Below are 26,833 nucleotides of genomic sequence, written 5' to 3'. Positions count from 1 at the left end.
GCTTGATAGAAGCTTCGTTGTGGGTTTTTTTAATCCAAAACAGATTTTGTGATTTTTTTTCCCCAAGAGCATAAATATCTCAGGTTTTTTGTATTTGTATTTTGGCACAATGTTTTTCACATCCACGCAGTTAAGCATATTTGTTTATGGATGTCAGTACATAATTGAAGAGAGCCAATCGCTGTGAAGATTTGAGTAGTTTTTCAAACAGCTGAAAAACAAGACATGTACTTTCAATACTCTGCATGAAATAATGCAGTTTTTGTAGGTTAGGCTTCTGAATGTGGAATTGCATGCTCCTGTATCGTTGCACTTTGACGTGTTGAAAATGCTTGCCTGATGGTGTGCTGCATGTCTCCCTCCTGGGATAAAAAGATGAGTCATGCAGGACAGAGATGGGAATTCAGTGCATTGTGTTTTTATCTGGTCAGGCAAGCCTTTTTTTGAAGGAGGGCTGTGAACTGCAGTAGCATTAGTAAAGTAGTGACTTAAACTTCAAGTATCACGATACTTCATTTGTGTTAATCATGCTTACAGACAGGATCAGATGAGTGTGTCAAAGTTTTGTATCGCAGCCAACTGATATAATTAGACAGGTCAAACTGCCTAGTAGGGATCTGCCCTTTCCCGTAGCTGTGTGAAGTCAGACCAAGTGCAGCAAAGTGACAATTCGCCACAAAGCCTTTTTTTCACAAAGGATTTGTCTCTTCTAGAAGCAGTGAGAAAAACATAGAAGAGAAAAGAATAAGATTCTGAGATTTCGCACAGCTGTGGCTTTGAATTTCTAGTGTTATTAGGACTGAAGTCAGCTAGTACACCAGACAGTATGTGGGCCACCACACATTACTATGAGCTGTGGCTGCAAATCGATATTGAGGAAAGAGCAGCTCGTGTCTTCTATCAGGCTGACAGGCTGCGTGTATCTTGTTATGTGAGAGAGTCTGCGACAGGATACAGCAGCCGACCCATTCAGCTGAATGGGTACCACTTAAATATTTAAAATTATTTGGGTGCACTTAGTGATTCTGACTTCCTCAGAGATTGCATTTCTTGCTGGAGGCTTGTGTGTGCTGCTGAGCCCAGGTGGTATGCTGGGGAGCTGTGACCTGTGCCCCCGTGCCGATACCTGGTGGCTTGGATGGCAGGTGGTGTGACTGTCTGCGACAGCAATCTCCAGCCTCTGCCTGCCTGTTTTCAAATGTGAAAGTTCAACCAGGCTGAAATGGGACATTCAGGCTCTGCCAGCTAAGATGTGGGACACCTCTTCAGGCCTTAGGGATGTTAGAGCTGATCTACGTGTTATTTTAAAGCAAGTCTTAACATCCACCTCTTGGAGCAAGTCTGCATATATTGATCCTCGTATTACAAAATAAAATAATCCCTTCCGATTTTGCTTAGGCTATTCTTTGTTTAAAAAAGATTTTCCTACGTGTCAGTGTAGTTTCTGAGGCTATGAATGTGGTAGGAAATTCTCCTCCTTTTCTGCAGGAATGGGACCAGCCAAGAGCAAACAATCCCAAGCCATAAAGCACTTTCAATAGAGAGCAGGTGCATTACATAAGCCAATGGCACACCACTATCAGCCCAAATATACGGCCTTTTAATTAAGAGAAAAGGAGGAAGGAGCAAGAGAGAGGAACTTCTCTGCCTTATGCTGAGCCCCAGCTGCTCTAATTGACCTCCTCACCAGCATTCTTAAAATCCCGAGCCCTATTTTCCTGTGTTTTTTAACGTTCATCCTCTGTAACCACAAGATAACAGAACATGCTAACAAGAGAAAATAACGCTGTCAGTCAGGTTCGTGTGCTGAATATCTCCATGTTCAATCACAGTGTGTGTCAGGCTAAGTTAGATAATAAGTTTTGAGTTCCTCCGCCTGGGTTATATATATATATAAAAACCTTGCCCCCCAGCAGCCATGAGTCTCAGGTAGTTGCTTAGTGGTCTCTTCAGATGAAGCATGGGTTTAGGAACAATCCCTTCAGGGCTGGAATTGTTTAGGAGCTCACTCCGATGGGTAAATTATAAAGAGCAGGGAAGTCAGGGAACATATTTTAAAAGGCATCATCCTGATTTTTCCATTGAAATGAAGATATGCTTATTTATTTATTTATTTCTCTTGTTTTCCTTATGCCTGCATCCTTAAAAATAATACCAGGACCCCAGTGCCTTCATCTTTGTGTAATGTGTGATCAGATTTGTTTGCAGAACCATCAAGAAACCATACTGTGATTTCACCTGTAGTAGGTTTTGTTTACTTTATGGTGTTTAATATTTAAAGAATATGTGTTTTGGTACTAAATTCTTGTATTTTTCCTAGTTCTCTAATTGTGTACATTTTCTTTTCCAAACTCAATCGAGTAATACTTTGCATGCATGCTTGACATGCTGCAGAAATCATTGTAAAGCCTTATCTACAGAGGATATAGTCTGGCAGTCCTTGCAGAGGTCACAAACCACACTATTTGAAACGCTTGCACCTTACTGAATTCAGAAAAAAGCATCTGATGCTAAGTGGTAAATTGTGCTATCACGGATTTGAATTAAAACATCTTGTTTCTCATTGCAGGCATCTTTTTCACAAGTCCTGTGTAGACCCCTGGCTGCTCGACCATCGTACCTGCCCTATGTGCAAAATGAATATTTTAAAAGCTCTAGGGATCCCGGTAAGCACATCACAGGGGAGCTGTGTGGGGCAGAAAGGGAACACCAGCCACTTGGGTGCATCCCCAGTCCTTTGCCTGTCTGCTCCCATCTTACTCTTCTGACCATGTTATTGATTTGTTAGTTAATTTACTAAGGATAATACAAGCTGGTCTGGGCAGCTACCTCTCTCCTTCACCCCACTTATGTTAGCAAGGAGGAGTCTGTGTTGGGCACTGGGGTTCATGTGTCTGTTACTGCCCAGTTTGTGGAGCCGGGTATCGTTGACTGGTATTCGGGTGGATCTATATTCCTTCCTATTGCTTTTGTTTATGTTTTAAATCAGGGCTGGATTTATTTTTATAATCCCACACGGAGTTTAAATCTCAAAGCAGAGTATCTACAAATAAAATTTTCCCTGACACACCAGTCGAGGACAGCTAATTGCTTATTCTAGGGTGCCAAATCTCTTTTCTGTCAGATTTCTCTTGAAGTTCATCTGTGGCAAGTTCTGTACTGCTAATTCCGATTAGGAAGATTTCTACCAGTAACTAAATATGTGGCAGATCACATGCCGTATAAGAAATGGTTAAGCTCTTTGTTGTTTGGTACATTTAGATGTGGCTAGAATCTGTTAAAATAACTGATCTTTTCAGGTTGTATGTTTCCACTCAGATAGTGCATATCCTGTCTGCCATACAGTTTCCTAACTGCAGTTATCGGAGATCAGGGGCTTATCCAGGAAGAAGTGAGTCACTTTCTTACAGTGTGTGAGCCTTACCACGTGTCAGTGAAGTTCAATACTGAAGTACTGCTGGTCAGTACATTAACAGGTGCTGTAAATACCCTCCCCAGTTACAGATGGTGGCATGTCAATTGACAAATGAAAGCGTTATATTAAGTAAAATAGGTCATATGAACATATTAGGGAAGCTGATGCAGCCACTCCCCAAAAGATCCTTTTTTCTGGAGACAAGGGACAGGTTGTTGCAGAAAAAGCTTTACAGTGAGTGATGATGTTTGTCTTCATAGGAGGAGGCAAGTATGTTAATCAGCCTAACATAATCCAAGCTAAAAATGCAGTGGGAAAATTACATAAAGCGTTGTAGTTAGAGTAACTCATCATTACACTTGGGATAATTTTTCTACTGTAAGTGTAAATTATCTTTGAAATACTAACAGATGAAACAACTGTTAAATCAGTATTTCAAACATCAGGAAAGGATCAGTGAAGGCTGCCTCTGCCATCCAGCATTGCTTCGTGCAGGTTCAAATACAGAATTTTTTCCCCAGGTTCCATAACGCAGTTCATAGACCTGCCAGTGAGCAGTCACCCAGGATTTTGACACCTCTTTACCAAACCTAGCATACATCCCATGGCTTTCTTGCACACTGTGCAATTCCTGCTCTCAGGCTTGTCCATTCCTCCTTTGGTATTTTTGTTTCATTACCAGTACAAATAAATACAGACCTCCACTGATCTGCGGTGAGATGTTACAGTCTTTCCTGAAAATCTAGTACCTTCAGTCGATATTTACATGCAGAGAGGGCTCTCAGAGACCTCACTGACAGCTGCTGAAGGCCAAGCATGTCTGCAAATCAGCCACAGGTTATCTGAGGCTTGGTACATCAAGGGGAGGAAGAACACACATAGAGGCCGTGTGCAAAAGTTCTGGTTTTCATGACTGGCTTTACTATACACAAACAACTCTGTAGCAGCAGGTATGGAGCTTAATTGCCAGGAATAATTTAAAGCACCATTCAGTTTACTCAGCCTTTGTTTTAGTTCTCACAGCTCCCAGTCTTGTTCTCTCTACATTGTGTAGCAGAAGGAGGATCCATTCTGTTTCCCTCAATGAGAGCTTCCCACGTAGAGATTCTGTGGAAATAATTCTACTGTTCTTGTAATTAAGGATACTGTTGTAACCCACATACACAACTGGGTCAAATTAAGATTTCAGTCAACCTCAGTACTCATCTCGTAACACTAAAATAAAGCACTTGGATATTAATGTGCCAATAGCAGAGTTTGCTCAGAAGAATATATATTCTTAACTTCAGGATCTTTCTCCAGCTGCACACAGACTGTGCGTCCTCACCCTTCTCCTTGCTGGGTGGCAGAAGCTGAGGGTGGCCCAGGAGGACATGGCTCCTGTGTGGTGCTTTCTGGTGCCCCAGAGAGCTTCCCAGCACCACAGAAAGCCCTGTAGTCGTCAGTCCCAAATAAGTCGCTGGGCTCCATCAGCATACACGAACTAATTTTTTCAGAGGCTCATAATTTATCTAGATGTCAGGAGGTTGTTGTTGGAAAAGGCATTTCTGAGGAAGAAGCTGTAAAGCTCTAGGGCTTCTCAGCGAGAGGTGGCAAACATTTCTGTAGAGCGGGTAAAGCAAAATGCCGTTCCCTAACCACTTTCTTGAGTCTTGCTGAGCCATCTTAGCTGAAATTTCCACACAGAGAAAAGAAGCCTTAGGCAGACAGCAGGGAGTTGGAGTTGGAGGCTTGAGCATAAATGGCCCAAATCCTTTGCAGACTTGTACAATGGGAGGAATGAGGAAATCTTACCGTAGGCAGGCCTGTTACCGTTTTTCCTGCCAACTGCATGTTGTGCAACTGTGGATAGATTGTGCTTCATTTAGCAGGAAGACCCAGGATTTTTTGGGAAATGATTAGTTAAAATAACAAAAGTCTAAATATTTCAATTCAGTTCACATCTAAACTCTCCACTTTGTAAAAAAGACTTCAGATTGTCTGCCCTAAAACCAGGTTCTTCGGCTGCAATGAAGCACCAGAGTGACTGCGCTGATTTTCACGGTAGCTGAGCACCCTAACATCCCAGCTTTTCAGTGGGGTACTCTGCAGCTCAAGAGGATAATTAACTAAATACCTATCAGCAAACAATTGGTGTCACCTTTTCCACTGTCTTTGCTGGTGAATCCAGCTCACAGACTTGTCTTCTTCTGACTGTGGAAGTGTCTTTCACTTTTAAAGACCTACATTGCTTTTGGGGTGATCATATCACATAAAATATTTTGCCTCTGCTTCTCCTTCCTTTCTGCAAATATCTGCTGGATATGCAGACAGCTGCATTTTTGGCAGTGGATTGGGTGACTTGAAGCTATTCACTAAGAGCCTTAGCCAAGTGCTCAGAAGTCAATACAAAGCCTTCCCTTGACTGTAGTGGAATTGTGCCCTCAAAGCACTTACAAGCAGGGAATGAGTGAAACCAGTATAATTAAACTTAGGAAATGGATCTGGGTCACTTTCACAGCAAAACCTTTAATATATTTTTTTCAATCAGTATTTCATATCATTGATTTTATAGTATGCTGCTTAATTTGGGGTGTTTTTCCAACTAGAATCGTTTGGGAGTAAAGGGATTAATTATACTGAGCAGTGTTATTTTAGGTTCTTTAATGTTTGGTTTGGCTTTCAATTATAATCCCCTGTTTTTAAAGGTTTAAAAGTTGGCAATAAAGCCCCATTCTAGGAATAGCTGGAATCGGAGCAAAGGACAGACAAGCGATCCCTTGAAAAAAAAAATTGAAATAATTTTGCTTGTAGTAAAAAAGAAAAAAACAGGTCTTTTTTCTTTAAGATACAGTGCCCTCAAAGCCAAATCTAATTTAAAAATGAAATTCTGAAGGCATTTGTTATAACAGCTAAAAGCAATGGAAAGAATGATAGATCTAATGAATAATTTTGAATCCAAGTCCTACAGATAAATAATTGGGATTTCACTTAGGAAAGCAGAAGTTCAGTGGGTTCCATTAAAGCTACGTATATCTGAGTGAGCCTTTATCCCAGCTGCATGGAACTCTCCTTGCTTGTGGATTATGCTGGAGCCTGACCGCAGCAGTTTTAATTTTTATCGCAAACTTCAGCTTGTGGATATCAGTTGTCTGAGGGTTGCGTAAAATTCCCGTCTTTTTTGTCAGGAGCATGTGTGAAAAAATAGTCATTAGGTGGCAACAAACAGGCAAGGAATGTATGAGAAAACGCGCTAAGTTCCTGGTTCTGCAAAAAAAAGCCAGCATATGGTAACCTTCTGAGTTCAAAGGGATTACTCTTGTGCTTAAAGCTAAGCCTGTGTTTATGTTTTTGCTGTAAATTTTGCTTAGTTTCTAGATGCCTGCTGTTGGAGGCAGGCAGGTAGAGAGCTATTCAGAAATGCCTTTGCACAGGCATGTCCAACCCGTGGCTGCACCCACCCCGCACCCCCCCAGTATCCCATTCTGTGTTGTTGCTGTGCGACAGCTGGCAGCAGAGGGACCAGAATGGCATCTGACATGGAAGTGGATACAAAGCAAAGGTGTGTTGCTGAATTCCTCCTTATGGAAAAAGTGGCACCCACTGACATTCACTGGCTCTTGCTGAATATTTATGGAGACCAAACAGTGGATGTGAGCACAGTGAGGCAGTGGGTAGCATGTTTCAGCAGTGGTGACAGCAACAGTGGGTCACCTCCACTGGTGCAGAGTTTGGTGAGCGTGGCATGCAGTCTTTTGTTCGTCACTAGCAAAAATGCATAGCTAATGGTAGTGGCTATGTTGAAATAGTGTTTTGCAGCTGAGAATTTGCTCTATTAAATAGTGTTATTATACTCTTTGTGTCTTGTGTCATTTCCATGGAAAAAAATAGGAGGCATTATTTTCAGAGCGACCTACATATATGCTGCCCAAGACAGTTCCTCTTCACTCAATGCATCCCAGAAAAGCCAAAAGGTTGGACACACATGCCTTAGCATATGAGATACCTAGGCATAGCAAAAATCTAATTCACAGGGCAGAGTTCATCTCCTCTGACTTTAGCCCTCCAGACACTGAGTTTCCAGTCTAGCAGTTTAAGCCCTCTCTTGGTTTAGTGGTGATCAGTTGGAAGGTAGAGGGGGCAGCTCATACCACTTAACCACTGAGGGGAAGGAATCACACAGCAGAATTATCTCAGGTCATTCAAGTTAGAGGAAGGCTAAATGACTAATCCAGACTATCCATCTGACTCTGGGACAATAAAGATAAATGGGAACAACTTAACTTTACACATTTCCTAAATGACCAAGCTATCTGCGTAAATGCAGCTCAACCTTGCAGTGGCCCTCTGTCATTTTAAAAGCTTTGTACCCCCACATCCTGACATAGATTATCTTCATTTCTGAAATAACTTTTTTTTTTTCAGTATATTAAAACTTCAAAACCCAGTTCTTGAAATAGTTATGCCAAAAATTTTTCTCCATGTCTTGGGGAGAACTAAACCTTCCTACGTGGGCTAATGGCACAAGAATCTGTTTCCTCTTGGGAGTAAAAAGGCTCTTTCCCTCTATGATTTTCACCATTGTTAATAGAGAGCTCCATAGTAGTTGCTGATATATGAATGATAGCATCAGATTTTGAACAGGCCTAGAGAGATCAAGGGCAGAAATTAGTCTGACTGCTTTAAGTGCCCAGCTTGGACATAGTCTTCTTGCTGGACAAACAATTCTTCCTGCCTTCTGGTGCCTACTTGAATTCTGTGTTCTTCATGAGTAGGTACTCTAATTCTACCCTGTAGGCTCAGTGAAAATGCAAACACCTGACTTGAAGAGCTTGGCTCATTCTGTACGAATAGTCATGTTCACTATTAAACTGCAAAAGAGAAGAAATTACACAGAACTGGATTCCATCCCTGGTGTCTGAATCACAAACCAAGGAAGAATCTGGAACAAGTCTTCAGTTTTCCATTATTGTTTGTTTGTTTATTTTATCATCATTCTATTTATGTGGAAAATGTAGCATTAGCAAAGGGGGCAATCTTGTGATTTGAAAATACTTGTCTTATCAACAGCTTTAGCTTCTATTTTTGCACCTCACATGTAGATGTGCCCACAGGCAGTTCCCGTGAATTCCTATTCCTGGAAGCTCTGATATCCACTCTATAAAATGTATATTTAGGGAAACAGTGACCATCCTCCTTCAGTTACTGTCTGTTTACATTCATAATCTGACTCAGCAGTCTGCCTATGTTGAGCAGATCATATTGATAAGTGGACTACTTTTTCAATTTACATGTTTCCAAAAACCTTTCAGTATAAATAATGGTATTTAGAAGCTGTGAATGAGAGTTTAGCACTGAATATTTCTGATGCGTGCTTTGGGTCTCTCTTCCAACAGATTGTATCAAGCACCCAAAATGCACATGTTCGTTCATCATATGTTGCCATTCTCAGTACTTGTTTGTAAGCACTTCCATGGGAATCGAGAAAGTGGCAATAGGAGCAGTGGGCCTAAGAAAAAGTGGAAAAGCCCAGAAAAGTGAGAGTAGGTGAATTAAATGTTTTTCTGAAGTAAAAGCTCAATTTTCTTCTTCCCCTTCTCATTAGCCCAACGCGGATTGTATGGATGATATACCTCCGGACTTGGAAGCCTCCATAGGAGGACCACCAACCAACCAGATAACAGGAGCCAGTGATATAACAGTGAACGAGAGCTCTGTAGCCCTGGATCCCCCGGTGCGGACTGTGGGAGTGCTACAAGTAATCCAAGACGTAGACTCCTTTCCCCAGGCTGGGGAGGGTAACTTCACAACAAGCAGTAAGTTCTTCTTCCTGGCAGAATTTGCACAGAAAGAAATGGTTAGAAACTTGAATCACAAACCAATACTTAATGGGGGAAAAGTGGCCTTTGAGGGCTTTTATACTGGAGCAGGGCCTTAACGTTAAGCCAAGTGGAACTCCACAAGGTAAGTAGTTAAAAATATGTCATTTTGTTGTACTACAAACACTGCATGCAGTGTTTGCCTGTGTGCAAATCCATGTATACAATAACAAATGTTAGTTGGAGTCCCCTGCATGGACAGAACAAACTATTTCAGTCAGTACAAAGTAAGACAGACTTATGATTGTCTTCAGATACCTTATATGCATCCTTTGGCCTGCCTTTCTTTGCTGGACTACGTGCTACCATATGGAAGTTGTTCTTTCCTGCATATCATAAAGTAAATAGTAAATGCAACGATCTCTTCCACTGCCCTTGGTCAAGAAAAAAAAGAAAGCTGAATACTGATTTTTGCCTTTTCTTTTATCTTCTTATGTCAACTGGAGTTCATCTGGTTATTTATTCTTTTTTGGTTTTCTCATTTTATAAGGCAAGGCTTGATGGTCAGAGTTCCTGCAGTTGAAAATTTGAGCAAGGTGAAACAACGCTGCCAGTTCTTACTAAGAATGAGAATTTTGAATATTTTCAGTGCCATCTCAGCTAGTAATTCTCAAAATGTCTGCGTGACTCTGTTCCTAAAAATGATCTTTGTTGAAAATCTACCGACAGTTTGAAAAGAATGGTTGTCAGCTGTTTTGAATGAGGACTGTAGTAGTCTAAAACTCTCATTTTTAGGTAAAATAGCAGATCAGTAGAAAATACAAGAACTGGTATCAAACAGATATGTATTAGTATTGACAAGAATATTGTAGAAAATCATCAGATATACTTGAGGGGAGTTAGAAGAATATGAAAATTCAAGTTTGTGTATGGAGCTAGCATGGGTCCTGGGAAAGAAAAAAGAAATCGAGGATTTTTCATATTAGTCTGGGACTGTGTGCAAAGCCAAGCAATAATAGCCAGTGTCATGGCAGTGAAACACTGGATTATTGTGACCTTAGCCATAAGTGACCCAGAAGTGGATTTTTAATTTTTCTTCCTGTGGGTTAGGTACTTGTTTCAGTTTGGGTCCTTTTATGGTCAAAATCCTGGATCCAGCAAGGTTATAGACACAGCTGTGACTTTCTCAAGCCTCCTTGGGTGCTGGCAAGGGCTGTTTAAAATGAGATGTCATTTTGTTCCTTCCAGTAATGGTTTTTAAATACATTTTAGGCTGATTTAAACTGTGAAGGAGGTGTTTTACATCACATTATCTCAGTACTGCTAAAGACTGAGCTAGACTCTGGTTTCAGCTGTACCTCTGTAATGTTCCTGAAGGCAGCAGCTCCCCTAGCAGGAGTACCCTTTTCCCACTCTTCTTTACAAGGCTCAGTACTCAGGTAGGAAAGGCAGGACCTTTAGACCAACAGCTGCATGGCCCACACTGAGAAGAGACAGCAGCCTGGTGTAAAACCCAGTATGCGGGCAGTGCGTGCTTTTCATCCCAGGATCTTGGCACGCTGAGAAGCAGTTCCTTTGGTTTGCTGTCAGTGGTAACAATGGTGTTGAAGCAGCCAGGGAGCACAAGAGCTCAGTAATGCTCCAGCCACTCTCTTCCCCTCCAGGTTTGTTTCCAGAGTCTGTAGGAGAACAGTGTCAGTCCAAACACGTTTGTTCTTCATTTTCCAAGTTTCCAGCTAAGTAACTGTTTGAAAAACTTGCTTTGAGCCAGAGGAGCACAATAGGCCTGTAGAGATGCTTTATTTTGCATTCATGTCCTCCCTTTTTCCTGTAAGCTTTGATATCTCTCGGCAATAGTCACTAACACTAGGCCATCCTGAGGGCTGACGGCAGAGTCCACGGACTAAGAACTTGCAGGAAAGCCAGTGATCTGTCCAGGCACACAGCTGGCAGCAAACCATGGAGCTCACTCAACTGTCTTTAATATGTAGCTAGGAATCTTCATCTGGATTTCTCATGTCAATGGAGTACAGTACTTGTATGCTAGTCAGCTGTAGGTGTGCAAGTTTGCCTGCTGTCATCACCACATCTGAAGCAGTGCAATGTGCAGTAGTTCCCAGAAGCAGTTGTTTGGTCTCTTTTTGTAGTGGAGCTCCCAGCAAAGAAGAGCTCTTTGTTTTGAAGCTAGAGGCTGATTCCAGCAGTGATGGGAATTTGTCCCCTTGAGTTGCGTATGTGGCTTTGTTCATGTTCAGGCACTCTGAAAGGTAGAGCTTAGCATCACAGGCAGAGAAAAGGAAACATCTAGGACCGCTGTATAGCTGCGGTATGAGACTAAATGCTAACTAAATCAGAGGGCAACTTTAAGCTAAATAACTGGGTCATAGCTGTCATATAGTTGGAGCTTCATAAGTGTTGTATTGGTTTATTGTATTCAGGCATTATATTTGTCATTTCCAGAATCCTCGTAGTTACACAACTTCAGAGCTTGCCGAGTGCGCCCTTTCTGTGAACTATCCTGCCTGGGAATTTATAAGTGCTGACACTGATTGCTCCTAGGAATCTTTGCTGAAGTTACTAGATTATGGCCTCTTTATATAGCACTAGTGATGGGAACACACTGCAAGGCTGAATTCATGCTAGAAGTTTTTCTTCCTCTTGTTACTGAATCTCTGTTGACTGCCTCCAATGCAGTCTTGACATGACGTCCTTATAGCCAGCAGTGTAAGCACCCATCCTTGCATCCCTTCTTTTTCCAGGCAGAATTTCAATGTTCCAGGAGGTAATGGACTTGCAGCCTAATTTCCTTCATTTCTTCAATACTTTTTGCTTAATTGTCATTGCATCCTTTTGGCTTGTTGATTAATAATTCTGGTATTGTTTTCTTGGTTTGGGTTTAATTTCCCTTTCTGTGTTTCCAGTGAGCATTCAGAGCCAGAAGAGCTCCCACAGTGTGTCTGGAGGGAGGATATTTCCAGAGTACCGTTCACATTGGGCGAAATTCTGTCTCCATTGAAATCTGGTGGCAAAGCTCCCACCTTCTTCAGTGAGGCTAGTTTTTCATTTCTGGAACTCAGCCAGTGCTTTTCTTTTCATTTCTGTGTGTGTGCTCAGCAGACATTTCTCTCCCTCTCTTTTTTCTCCCCATGTTCTAGAATAGATAATGTCTCCCGTAGGAACTTTGGCAGCATGGTGTGCTATGAACATCTGGATTGTCTTCATCTGGAGGCCTTTCCCTGTAGAGTGCCTTGCTAAACCAAGCCTCTCCTGTGTAGTAACACTGAGCACTAAAATGTGCACCAGCAATTTTTTTCAGCTGGCTTCTACCAACATCCAAGCCTACATCCTACACTGTCTCTGCAGTTGGAGGAATATTCATAGATAGTTCTACTGCAAACCCGGGAGGGGATTTAATATGAAAAAACACAATGTCTCCCCAACGGTAGCTTGTTGCCTGCAAAGTCTGCTGAGTTTGGCAGGCTGTACAGCCATGTGACCAGTCTAGGGAATACCAGCAGTTTCTCTTCTGCCTCCCATTTTGTTCCTTCCATAAAACCCTGGCAACATATACTCATCGTGACTGTTAGGACACCTTCAGCTCTCTTTGATAGCTCTTCATTAAATCTATTAATATAACTTCTCAAGTAATTATTTTGATCTGTGTATATCTAAAATGTCTTTCTGAAGAATAATCAGTCTTTGGAAGAGGATGAAAGCGCATGGTAAGAATCTGATCCACTGTTGTCTTGCAACCACTTGACTGCTCTTCGTTGCTATTATTAGAGGTATTTTTAAGCAGATGTAAAGGGGGAGGAAAAGGTGGAAAAATTCCCTAGCCACTAGTTAATACTGAAAGTTATTAACACTTGCATTAGCACTTAGCACAGTCCTTGAGAAGAAAAAATATTGATGGGACCTAGTTAAAGACTGAGCAGATTGGGCCCTGTGTGCCTGGAGTATGACATAAGTCCTGGTGGCTCTATTAAAAGCTTGTGCGGATGTTGCACTAAATAGTTACCATGGACTGAAAATTCCAGTGAGCTGAGGTCCTAGGTCCATTTTGAGACTCACACCACTGCCAGCGTAGCGTTGGTGGTTTGGAAGGCCAGTGGTGGTTTGAAAGTGTCACCAAGTGAAGCTTAGCTGGCACTAAAAATGTGCCCTGGATTGTTACATATACCCCAGAAACTCGTGCCAGGCTATGTGAGTGAAGAGTAAAGCTTTCCAGTTACAAAACTGCTTTTCATTTCCATATGTTGAGATGTGAATTACAAAGTGTTTCTGTAGAGCAAACAGCAGGAAAAATGCTGTGAAACAAGGAACAAATTTAAAGTCTGTTTTTTTTTTTGTTTGATTTCACATGTTGTGTACATTGGCATTGTATATAGAGCTAAAATGAAACTGTTGGTTCCCATATTTCTTTTCTTCCCCACAGACACACTAAGCTGTCCCTGTGTCACGATCAAGGTGCAGGGTAGGTGCATACAGTTGTGCCCCCATCTCTGCCTCTCAGACTTGTGCTTCCCTCCTGCAGAAACCAAGGGCAAGTGGCAGAGGAAAGACCTGGCCCAGGCTTTGATTCTGAAAGAGGCTGACAGTCTTTACCTAGCAGTTTAAATATAATTGTAAGAAAAATCAACATCCCATCAGGTCTATGAAATCCTGAGGTAACACATTTTTAAATTGTTGCAAAAACAGTTCTCTGGCATCCCTGCAGCCAAGGTTGGGGAGGCTGGGGAGAAAATACTCTCCTTCAGTACGTCTGTCTCTGCATGCCAATGCTGTGGCAGTTACCACCTTGTCTCTCTGTCACAGATTACTTATTCCTGCCTCTGTGTTGCCCTTCTGTTGTGTAGCTACATTGTGAGCCCAATCCAGAAGCTAGCTGAGTTTCTTCTGGGTTATTTTCCATTTGGATCAGTTCCTTGATGCAGAAGTAATTGTGCCAGTAAACAGGAGGAAAGAAATGTGGAGAGCAATAGAAAAGAGGGCCGTATAAGCCAGCTTTGCCAAAAGCAAGCACACTATCTCAGAAGTACAGCGAGACCCTGCACAGCTGTCTGTTTTGTCCAGAAATCAGGATAAACAAATAGGCAGAATAAGCATGACGTTTCAATTTTTGTTTGAAAGTTCACACTGGCATATACAAGCATTTTGTTAGTGGCCGCTGAATATGAAAGACTTGAGAGATTTATCATGTTGTGATGAAATTCAGTAAGGAAAAGTGTCTGTGTAAAAGCTGTGATGGCACACAAACACGTCCGTAGAATTACAACTTCCAATTGCTCTGGCTGTGCTTTATACGTGTACAGGGGAAAAAGGGATCGAGGACTGGGATCAGGCTCAACATAGCTTATATCTTTCCTTATACTTCACCATCTCAAACAGACAGCTAGATAAAGCATTGAACAACATGTATTTAAAGCAAACAGCGTAGAGTAGAATACAAATCTGAACTGTAGTGAGAGACCAGATCACTTAATAATAACTGTTCTCTTTGAGATATACTTGGAGAATGAAGGCCTTGCTTTGCAAGGGATGTTCAGCATCTTGCTTGCAATCTGCTTGATTATTCTGGATTCAGTCTTCCATCTCCAATGTATGTGGAGTTTTTGTTCTCATCAGTTTTTACACAAAAGCCTCCACTGAAATTGTCAGGAAGAGCTGCTTTAGATGCAGTGTGCTGCAGATATTCTGAATTTTTTTGTGACCATTTCAGGGACAAAGACAAGTAGGAGACACAAGGAATGAGCTTGAATCAGTATCTGAAAGTGAGAGTTAAGAAATCAGACTAAGCAGCAGCCAGGCAGGCAGAGAAAAGACAGGATTCCAGGGCCAGTCCTGCTGGTTGCTGCTGTTATTTCAGGCAGATAAACAAAGCAAAATTAGTGCTCAACTATACTGTGCAGGCCTCAGAGACCCCTCGGGTCGGGGTCCACTATAGCAGTCATTAATATACACAAAGAGGAATGGATGAAGCCACTTATGAAACATTCACAGATAATAGAGAGCAAACTAATACATTTAGTGTGAAAAGAAAGACAGTGAAAAGCCAACTGTGCCTGTGGGAGGGTGAAAACTTGAGGCTGAGCTGTTGGAGGTGCTTATAGAATGGAGTGCTGCATTTGCTGCAGTCATCATTGATTCTGCTTGCATGTTCTCCTGTTCTGGTTGCGTTGCTTCCTGATGGAGTGTACGTTTGCTTCAGCGCTCCCACAGCGTCTTGAGGAGTTGGAAGCTGACTCAAATGAAGAAGTAAGCCAGGCAAGAGTTCTACTGATGTGCTGTTTTCAGTCAATTGTGTTTTCTCCTTATTCCTCTAGGATAGTCTGTGAACAAGTGGCAAGGGCAGTATCCTGAGGAACATATTCAGGATGTACTTGGTGTGGTGCACAGCGGCATCAGAGCTGCATTAATGGACTCCCAAAGTGGCCAGGGAATATATGATGGAATATCCTCTCAACTCATCCTCTTTATTATGACTACCTTTACAAGTGCCAATACCTTTGACTGTTCTTTTCCTGTTTAACTCATTTCTGAGGCACCTGAGGAGCAGGCAAGAACATATGCTCTGTTCTGGCAATAATTAAACCTTATGTTAACACACATATTAATGTGCAAAACAACTTACCTGGAGATCTCTGCAGTGAATTTCTGCTCTATTTGCCACTGTCTAGACAGCCTCCAAGTGCGATGTCATGTGCATATGACTACCCTTGCTTCAGGTTTTGCTTTGTGCAGGTGATATTGAAGATGAGATGTTACTAAACTTTGTAATTGCTGTTGAAAAGGTGATGGCACCAGCAAATTGTCTTTCTATGCATGAACAGCTCTCTGTCTGTAAGGCCAAAATAGTCTCAGAGTTGGAGATTTTAGAAAAGTTCCTTCTGCAGCCTGCTCTGGGAGATGGAATGTATGCTCCCAGGTGTTGAGCAGCTTGCAGCCTGAAGGTACCCTTGATAGGAAACAATTTTGAAGAGAAGCTGTGATAGAAAGACTGTATTTCGAGTTGTTCACCCTCAAAAGTGCTTTGTTAAAATGTTGTAATGGCTCCATATTCCAGAGGATGGAAACAAATTTATTTATTTGCAGTAATTCTTTCTTCCTTTCTCTATTTTTTTTAATCAATCCTTCAGTTTTCTTCCTGATTATGATTGAAACAAGCAAGTCATCTTTCCTTGGAAAAACAGAAAGTATAACAGAGAATTTAAATTTATATTCACCTTCTAAAAGCTCTCCTAAGTGACATAACAATATTTTAACTTCAGGATTAAAACAAAAAAACAAAAAAAAAAACGCAACATCCCAAGGCCTAAGTATTCTTCTGGAACCATCATTCTCGATGAGAAGTGTTGAATGGAAAAGCAAGAGCAGAAGGGGTTAAAAATGAACTTAATGTCATGAAATGTTGACTCTGACTTTGCAGTAAAGTTCCCAAGAGTGATAGTAATGAGTCAGTGCAAAGGCATTTTCATTTTGCTGAGGTTCTGTGATTGGTTTCCAGGTGTTGATATTTTATCTTTCCCTAGTACCTACCAGTGCATATCTCTTCTGCCTCTCTGAAGAGTGTAAACACCTACAATTCAAAAGAAGGTGGAATAGAAGTATATATTCACCAATGAGATTGAAACAGACAATTTTTTTTAATGCAGAGGACAATGTTTAAAAATTACTCTGTTCCAGTGTTTTACCTGGGGAGTGTTAGGGAGGTGTTGATGATGGTGGTGGTGTCCAAGTGACCTAATGACCATATTTTCCTGTAAAGTTCTAGCTGCAATTTGTCAAAACTTAAATTGACCTTACCCTTCCATTACCAAGAAGAAACTCCGGAAACTGGTATCTCTGTCTTGGCCTTTTACATGTTCTCATGAATGTGTCAGCAAAAATCCATTGTGAGACAATGGCTTGGAGGGGTTTTTCTGATGCCAGAAGCTGCTCACTTAAAACTAGGCTGTGACTGCAAGCTTATTCGAAGGGAAATGCTAAATGGCCCTAGGTTTATGTAACCTAAGACAGGCTTCTTACTGATGTTTCTACTAGGTTTCCTACCAGCCAGCCCCAGGCCTTTGAGTGCAAATTGCCAATGGAAAGGTAACCTGAGTGCTAGGACTGAGATGTTTGGCTCTTGTGGCCTTTGGGTGATGTTGTGTTAGTCTTGCTGCTGATTGTCATGGTTGCCTCTCTCTGGGCTTTGTGTGTCATATCTTGCATTTTGTACGCAGTTAAGTAGAGCTAACTTTGTTGTGAAGTTACTCGTGTGAATTGAGAGCTAGGAAAGCACGAGATTCTAGTTAAATAAAGAGTGAAAAAATGCTGGGACCCTTGCTTCAGGGTTATGAAACAAAATAGTTGGCAACACATTTCAGGAAGACATCAGTTAAGCTTGTGCCGTATTCTTGTTTATAAAGGTTCATTTTGGAGAGGAAAGAGAGACAAGTAGAAATGAGAGAGGGGATCAATTCAATTAATTAAAAATATTTAACTCTATCTTTGTTTATGAAAAGTCTGACTTGTCTTTAAATAAGCCATCTTTATAGATATATTTTCAGACAAGATTCAAACGTAGCAGGCCTGGCCTGATAGGTGAAATATTTAATTTTTAATGGGAAAAAAAAACAAACCTGTTCAACTGCTGCAGCATTTTCGAAGAAACTATCTACTTTTTCCTTAATGAATGCTTTTCTCGATTGTTATTTTGTACTTATATCTGTGTCCAGAGTCGCATTCAGTGCTCACTCAGAGCAGAGATGGTCACAACTGTAGGTGGAAAATCTTACCAATAGCAAACTATTGAGTAGGCTGCAGAAAAGATCAGAGGGGGAATAATTTCTGTTCAAAACCTGTATAATTGCACCAGAATGTAAAATGCGTTGCAAGGTTTGATGGGTTTGTGAGGTTTAAGAGAGAGGTTTTAGCAGCTGAACTCATCTGTCATCTTGGATGTAAAAAAAAAAAAAAATTAATCTCTGCGGGTTGTTGTATGAAGTGTTCTTTTGAAAACTCAACATCATAGCTTTTAACTGATACCTGCCTGTGGTTCTGCACTGACAAAGAGATGAACAAAGTGGCTGGGGAGCTTGTACAGTGAATGGTACTGATTTCTAGTGAATCTGAAAGGGATTGTATTGTGCAGCCACTGCAATAGCAGAGAGTAGGCTCAACTACCCAGGACGTCCCCTCCAGACCAAGTCTCCTGAAGCTTCCTCTTTACATAAAAAGAAATAATCCACGTGTTAAAAAAAAATGTTGCTTTGAAGCATGAATTCTGCACTGTCTGCCTTTTCTTGCTATTATTGTTTTAAAACAGTGTTGTCTCTGAGACTTCATAAAAGATGAAAAATCTGAAATGCTTCACTCTTTTCAGGTTACTTATTTTAAAGGAGACATTTGTGGTAGCTCCAGCAGTAGGTAGTGAGTCGTCTTTGGTGTTCCCTGTTCAGTGGAGGGCAGGGCTATGCTCTCTGTGTGTGCATGAGGGAGGATGGGACATACGTACCAGCAAGAATGCATGTGAACATTGTGCACTACAAGTGACATTTAGACTGTTCTCAGAGTAAAATTTCCCTATATAACGGTTTTGTGAAATTGAATATTAAAGAAGGCTTTCTTGCAGAGTTTTTATGTACTCCTAGAGGCCTCAGAAGTGTATGAAGGCTGCAAAAAACTTGTAGGAAGGAGACTGTGAAATGGCAGGCCTTTTACAGAGTCACTGAGACTGTGCAATTGAGGCTCCATGATTCTGTCCATGATTCTGTGTTGTTGTTTTTCTACAAGAGATTTCTTCCACAGCTGAATTACTCTTAAATCAATATTTATCTTATGAACTACAGTAAGTATCATAGAATCATAGAATCTTAGAATGGTCTGGGTTGAAAAGGACCTCAAAGATCATCTAGTCTCAAGTCTAGGGTCGCCAACCACTAGACCAGGCTGCCAAGAGCCACGCCCAGCCTGGACTTGAATGACAGGGCATCCACAACCTCCCTGGGCAACCTGTTCCAGTGCGTCACCACCCTCTGTGTGAAAAACTTCCTCCTAATATCTATCCTAAGTAGATAAGCCATGGCCTGTAATAAAATACATAATTAAGCTGTCCAATTCAAATCAGGTTGGGCCACCCTGTGAAGTTCAAGAACTTATTCTCATTGGCTGTTTGTGCTGCTTCTGTGATGTATTCTCCATCTTAATGGACTCCTGAGAAGTCATCTTTAACCTAAGCAGCATGCTTTGGCCGCATATCTCCAAGTGTTTTGGGGGCATTTATCTAACAGCTCTACAGGGGCATGAGCATATGCTGGGAGAATAGAGAAGGTCAAATCCTGCAAGTCAGCATGGGGCTGGTGGACAGTAGGACACTGGTTTGCTGCAAGGTGTCAGAGGAAAAGGCAGCAGCAGGGGAAATGTGGCATACGTTGTTACAGCCTCTGTGCATGCCTGCTGTTTGTGGGCAGCCCTTGGGTAGCACAGAGGCTGCTGAGCCTTCTGTGGATGTCCACTGAATGCCATCCTGATCTGCCCAGACTTGGCAGGCGCAGCAGTCCCACAGCTGTGCCCTGCTTCAGGCACTGGAGCTGTTGCAGAGCCAGACCCGTTCTCAGACATGTTATTCTCTTGTATCATAAAGAAGGGAAGGCTGTTTCCTGCTGAAGGTGGAAGTTCATCTTTTAAAACTTGTGTTTTGTTTGTGAGGGCAGTAAGGATGACATAACCTCTACTGTGTTTCCTTCTGTGTTTTTTTTTTCTCTCTTTTAATTACATCACTATGTGCATTCTTTCCATATTTAATGAGTAGGCATCCCTGTGTGAAGGGAATGAAATTTCAGCAAAGGAACACCATTACCAACGTACATGGTGAGAAAGAAATTTCTAGTGACATGCACAAAGCTCAAACACTGGGCTAAGGAGTTAACCCTCTGGAAATGTCTGGAGATCCCAGGTGGAGCCCTCTGTTGGAAAGGAAGGCAGGACCACGTGGGAGATAGGAGGAAAGAAGATGTGCGTGTGCTTTATTTGAGTAATTCCACCACTGTTGTTTTTGTCAGCCATCTACTTGTGCTTGTTTTCTCGTTAAATCCTCTAATATATGCACAGCCATTTTTGTGATGCCTTCGCACAGGTCTGTTTGTTGTAACTCCTCTTGAAAGTTCAGTCTATGATTCATCAGTGTGGTGGGTTGCTAGTGACCTAGGGTTTTTTGAGAGCTTTTGCAGTACATACTATTTAGAGAGGCAGAAATGAAATTGTGCACATGCTGCTATGACAAGCAAACAGCCAGGCTGGTGTGAGCTCGTTCAACCCCCTCATTCAAGAATTAACAGGAGTTTGCCTTAAAGCAAGCTGTTGTTTTCTCTTACAGCTGTGTTCATGCTTGTAGTTGAGGAAGCAGTTCATAGTGATTAAGCAAAAATGGATTTCTTTTGTCACTGCAGCCTACGTTTCACACCACGTTCTCAGAATTAATTGCCCCCATGCAGATTTTCACTGGCTAGTTGCCACCTTGTACATGAACTGAAGTAGGAGTGAGAAGTTTGTGACAGCCTTGAAAAAAAGCTGCAATAAACTGATCTAGCCAGGCCAGGCTCTGCCCGTCCACTGTGATGTCCCAGCCCTGTAGTGCCTTTGATGAGTGCCTCCTCCAGGCACTAAGCCGCACTTCTCCTGTTCCCCTAAGTATCAGAGGTGACATTCCTAGGCAGGCCATTGCTCTAGGTGCCTGTGCAGAATCCTGCCGTGCCAGGGCCATTAGGTGCAGATCACAGCGATAGGCTGCGGTTTGCCCCAGGCCCTGGTCCATCAGGCCATGATGAGCTGCAGCCACCTCCCAGCTACAGGCACAGCTTGGGTCAAGAGGGACCAGAAAGGAGAAGGATGGTTTTGTGCAGCTTCTTCTGCCAAGGAGGTTCCCAAGGAGAGGCTGCAATAAACCAAGAAAAAGGTTTTGCCAACTACTAGCTTATGTTAAGCCTTATGCTTTAATATTACGTCATGCTTGGGGTTACCAGGGTATCTCTGTTGTGTGTTGTGTGACTGCAGTGAGGGATTTGGCCAGTATGTCTCTAGATCACTCTGTGAAAAGATGTTTCTTCCTCTGTTCCCTAAGAAAAGAACGGAACTGAAGTTTCTCTTACCATTAGATGCTTGTTCATTGAATCCAGTGCATTATGTGTCTGAGTCAGCCTGTAATTTCCTTCTCCTTTCAGGCTTGCAGGAAGCAGAGCACACTGCTGACAGGGGTTTTTAAAATATAAATAAAAAGGTCAGTCGCAATAGCAGTCACCAGGATAGCCCATGGAAAGAGATACACCCACTTAGACTGTGTGATTATACTTCTTGTATGTAAAAGTCTCTTTGTTATGACAGCCTGCCACTAGGCCATAGAGCAAGTAACACAAGCTGGGGTTAGACACTTCTCACCTCTGCTACTGGAAAAATCCTTGCAATATTCCTTACACACCGTTAACATGACCAAGCACAATCATTTTTAACTTGGTCCTTTAATGCTATTTGTTTTGCAACATCACCAAGGAGCCCTGGTCATTTAGCAGCTGCCAAGAAAACAAAGTAAAAAAGTAGTCTCTGTGCCACACCTGGTGGCCTAGAGGTTTAATGTTGTGGTGCAGCAGGGATAGATGTTGAATGGAGAGAGTTCCTTCCCTTCCTTCCTCTTCTGCGTGCTTCTCCATCATATTTGAAAGGTCATGGCAGTCTAGTGAAGTTCCCACTGATTGAAAAAGGGGAAGCATAACCCCCATTTTCAAGAAGGGAAAAAAGGAAGATCCAGGGAACTACAGGCCAGTCAGTCTCACCTCTGTGCCTGGCGAGATCATGGAGCAGAGCCTTCTAAAGGCCCTCCTAAGGCACATGGAAAATAAAGATGGAGTGATTGGTGGTAACCAACATGGCTTCACCAAGGGTAAGTCATGCCTGACAAAATTGGTGGCCTTTTATGATGGAGTTACAGCATCAGTGGAGAAAGGAAGAGCAACTGATGTCGTCTACCTGGACTTGTGCAAAGCATTTGATGCTGTCCCACATGACATCCTGGTCATCAAACTGGAGAAAAATGGATTTGATGGATGAACCACTTACTGGATAAGGAATTGACTGGATGGTCACACTCAGAGAGTTGCAGTCAACGGCTCAGTGTCTGAGTGGAAACTGGTGATGAGTGGCGTTCTTCGGGAATTGGTGTTGGGATTGGTGTTATTTAACATCTTTGTAGGCGACATGGACAGTGGGATCGAGTGCACCCTCAGCAGGTTTGCAGATGACACCAAGCTGAGTGATGCAGTTGACGTGCTAGAGGGAAGGGATGCTATCCAGGGGGACCCGGACGGGCTTGAGAGATGGGCCCATGCCAACCTCATGAAGTTCAGTGAGGCCAAGTGCAAGATCCTGCACCTTGGTCAGGGCAATCCCAAGCACAGATACAGGTTGGGCAGAGAATGGCTTGAGAGCAGCCCTGAGGAGAAGGATTTGGGGGTGCTGGTTGATGAAAGACAACATGAGTCGGCAGTGTGCGCTTGCAGCCCAGAAGGCCAGCCATATCCTGGACTGGATCAAGAGAAGCAGGACCAGCAGGTCAAGGGAGGTGATTCTGCTCCTCTACTCTGCTCTTGTGAGACCCCACCTGGAGTACTGAATCCATTTCTGGTGCCCCCAACACAAGAAGGACATGGAGCTGTTGGAGCAAGCCCAGAGGAGGGCCACGAAGATGATCAGAGGGTTGGAGCACCTCCCCTACAGGGACAGGGTGAGAGAGCTGGGGCTGTTCAGCCTGGAGAAGAGAAAGCTCCAAGGAGACCTCATAGTGGCCTTCCAGTACCTGAAAGGGGCCTACAGAAAAGCTGGGGAGGGACTTTTTTTAAGGGCAGGTAGCAAAAGGACAAGGGGAAATGGCTTTAAACTGGAAGAGGGTAGATTTAGACTAGATATTAGGAAGAAGTTCTTTACTGTGAGGGTGATGAGACACTGGAACAGATTGCCCAGTGAGGTTGTGGATGCCCCCTCCTTGGAGGTGTTCAAGGCCAAGCTGGATGGGGCCGTGAGCAACCTGATCTAGAGGGAGGTGTCCCTGCCTATAGCAGGAAGGGCGGCAGTAGATGGTCTTAAAAGTCCCTTCCTACCTAAACCATTCTATGATTCTTTCCTGAAGTTGGCTGCATTATTTGCCCCATTTCTGGGCCAGCCTATTCAGTTGCTAATCTAGCAAACTTTTTTTTCAAATTAGTTTTCAGGTATCTTTGTAAGTTAACTTCCTGGCCAACCAGAGGAATGGGAGGGCTAGGTGACAGGAGGGCAAGATAAGGCAGGGAGCTGAACCTCACCACTTGGCTCTGTCATGCTGCTCCTACACCAATCTGTGCTTGAGCTGAGTCAGAAAGCAGGTCTTCATGCAGAAATTTCAGATTAATAAAAATGATCAAAGAATAATACCTGTACATGTGTTCGTAACGCTGCTTGGGATTGCATGTGATTTTGGTTCAGTCTGGGCTTAAGAGGCTTCTTGTAAGTTAATTTGGCAAAGATTTGAATTAGACTTTTTGCTTGACATTAAACTGAAAATGTAGTTTACTGTTTCTTTGAACTTTTAGAGTAGTGTAGAAAATGGCAGGGTGTTACCAAAAGGAGCTAAACTAAAAATCTTTTAAGTATTAAAAATGTTACCAAAGGTCCTTAAGAATCAAAACTGTCATGTGGTTGCTGTTCCATTCTTCAGTACTTTTGAAGCTTTTTTCTTTTTATGAGAAATCTCATTTTCTGATTTTGAATCAACTGCGTGCTTTAGCAGGCTGTACATTGAACGAAATGTGTTCACATTTATTTCTGAAACTTGCTGTGGGGCATCAGAACATGCAGTCCTGAGCAGAGGTGCAGCCAGCACTGTGTTTTGGCATGGACAGTGGCTTCCCACGGCTACTCTCTCCTTCCAGACAGCGGGAAGGCTTTGAGGGGCCTTGCAAAGCGTTAAGAGTCTGAATGCCCTACTGTAAAGGAAACAGTGGTTCTTACCTGGCAATCAAATGTGGGGCCTAGCTGATACAAGGGAATAGTGGTCCACGCAGAGACCCTTGTGTGATGACTGTCTCATCTGGTCAGGTAACTTCTCTGATTATATTTCTACTGAGTTTCCAAGAAGCAAGAGGAAAGACTAGTCATAGGGAGGGGATAACATGATAATGCAGTAACTAAGCCACAGAAGGAGTTTCCTTGCCAGTCGCAGGGCAGGAACATATTGAGCATGACCCATAAGAGTAAGGAGAATGAGAAAAATGTACTAAAAGCAAAAATTCTAGGTTTTCTTGTGTCATACTTGGCAGAAGCGTGTTCACTGTATCAGGAAGAGGGCAGGCGGCTCCCTGCTAAGATGAAGAGTTCCCAAAATGTCAGCCGGCCTCTTACAGGCAGAAGACTAATGTCCAAAATGTGGACTCCAAAAATGATTTTAATGCATGCTGTGAATTTCCGGGACTTATCTTCCAATTCATGGACGAAATCATAAAGAGTATGTGCTCATATGTGTGTGTGTGTAAAATGAAAAAAAAAATAGTTTGCTTTTCCGGCCAATCAAGTCTCCAGGTCTCAATGCAATAACATCTGGGATATGTTCTTTCCATTTTGCTCAGCTTTCTGCAGATGCGCTTACTTATCTGTTCCATGTGTTTCATGTGATATTTTCCACTTTCCGTACTGTTTAGGAAAAGGAGTTTATTGATCTTGCTAAAACTATAACAGGATGTCTTTTCAGGTAACTGGAATCAAAGTTTATCACTGAAGTACAGTATGTTCCAAATCTAGGCTTTGGAAAGTTGGTTGCATTACTGATAATACTAATAATATGCCCTTCTTTTTTTTTTTCTTTTTTTAATTTTTTTTATTATTCTTGATTTGAAATACTGGAATATGATTTCCAAAAGCGCTAAGTACTTAATGCTGTACCTGAAGGCAGCAAAAGACATGCCTGGAGCATACAGTGTGCAGGTTAACGCTACAGCTGAAAGCTAAGGTTTAGGATGTCTTAGGATGTCACACAGAGTTAGTGAATGCCTTGAACAGCCGTGTCTCTCCATCTCAGTAGCTTGTCTCCAGAATGATGTTACCCTTTGTACTACAGGATGTTTGAAAATGGGGAGCTACATCTTTGGCCGTCTCCCATGAAAGATGCTGTATGTTCTCCCAAGATACATCTCCTCAAGAAAAGTTAAAGGAAAAAGTATGTTGCTTTTTCACTGAATAAGAAGCTAACGCGAGTCAGCTTTGCAGAATTCTGCTCTTTGCGTAGAATTCTGGTGTTCTATGTCATGTCCAGACCCACCTAGGATATCTCTCAGCTGCTTAGAGGTTGATCCAGTTAAACAGATTTTTGAAATCATTTCTTAAATGAATCTTGTCAAGTCACGGCATTTGGTTGTTTCTGGTGTGCTGATGTTTGGGTATTATTTGCAATGTGTTCCATGTGCTGCTGCTTTATCTTCTGAATGAGGCAATGCTGCCATTAGTACATTCACAGAGCTCTGGCTTGTAATCTGTGGAAAAAACTCTTGCCTTTCCTTCCAAGAGGACCTTCCATGCACGAGTACATTTTCCCTCGCTGTGCAGATAAGTCTGTCAGTGATGCCAGGGAATATCAATAAAAATACTTCCCCAGTACTTCATTCTCAGCTGCAGACTTCTTCATCCATTTTATTAGCCTCTGCATAAAGGGCTTCATTAGTAACACATTTTTTTATAACCCTCTCTACTCAAATGTATTCCCACTGCTTCTTTTGCATTAGAGAATGTATAGGCATGTTTTTAGTCAGTTGTTTTGTTAGCACAGTTATGGCCTGTTCTAAAGTAAGTTGATTATCAAGATGATGTGGAAGGAATTTTGCACGTATTGTGAAATGATCCAATAGAAAGTATTGGATGATTAATCTGAGAGTAAATTGAAGAATCGGTGTTTTTAAAGAAAAGAGTCTTAGCAATAAAAGAAATTTGTTTAGCTGTGGAGTAGTTGCCATTTGATGTACTGAGTCCGTAGGACCGTGCTCCTTTTTTTTGTAGACCATAAGCAGCAACATGATTCTGTGGCAAGGTTACACTGAGAGGGAGCAGTAAGCTCTGTAATAACAAAGTGCATTCTTGGGCAAAGAAAAATAGCTCTAGAAATGTCTCCTCTCTCCTTGTCATACATCAAATGTGACGGATAATGTGTTCAGGTTGTTATACTGGAAGCAAAATTGGAATAGCACTGCTTGCCTTGGCATGTCTCTGTGGCTTTGTACTGACCAGAATCTGTTTTGGTAAAGATCCCATTTCAATGCCTCTATTGACCCTGGATATATATTCTTCTCAAGTCCTCATAGCTCCAACTGGTGGTCACATTTCTAATTTCTTCTGGAACAAATTGTTTCTAGACACATCTGACTGGGAGCACTGTTGGTTAAATAGAAGTGTGCACTGGACTAGAATAAGGTTTATGCTTCAACATAAAGCTTAGATATATCTTTGTACCTGAAGGCATACCTGTCACCTAAGAGTTTGTGTTTTGGCTTAGTTCTACCTTAAGAAGATAAAAGTTCTGAAACTGGATATATTTCACAGCAGTGAAAAATGTGGCATGCATACTGAAATAAAG

The 26,833-nt window shown here is 42.1% G+C and overlaps 1 protein-coding gene across 2 annotated transcripts in view; it reads left to right on the top strand.

Annotated features, from left to right (window-relative positions):
• RNF150 (ring finger protein 150) overlaps positions 1 to 26,833 on the top strand; it is a 119,142-nt gene that overhangs the window by 79,129 nt on the left and 13,180 nt on the right. For both annotated transcript variants that reach the window (XR_002438174.1, XM_021395412.1), the window contains exons 5-6: positions 2,570 to 2,666; positions 9,000 to 9,210. Coding sequence is in view for 1 of the 2 variants with exons in the window: in XM_021395412.1 (XP_021251087.1) it covers positions 2,570 to 2,666; positions 9,000 to 9,210 (308 nt within the window). In the remaining variant the exon portion in view is untranslated. The remainder of the gene's footprint in view (positions 1 to 2,569; positions 2,667 to 8,999; positions 9,211 to 26,833) is intronic.

The sequence above is a fragment of the Numida meleagris genome, chromosome 4 (assembly GCF_002078875.1).
Source record: "Numida meleagris isolate 19003 breed g44 Domestic line chromosome 4, NumMel1.0, whole genome shotgun sequence".
Taxonomy (NCBI): domain Eukaryota; kingdom Metazoa; phylum Chordata; class Aves; order Galliformes; family Numididae; genus Numida; species Numida meleagris.
Note: the sequence above shows the minus strand (reverse complement) of the source record. Positions and strands in the feature narration are given on the sequence as shown.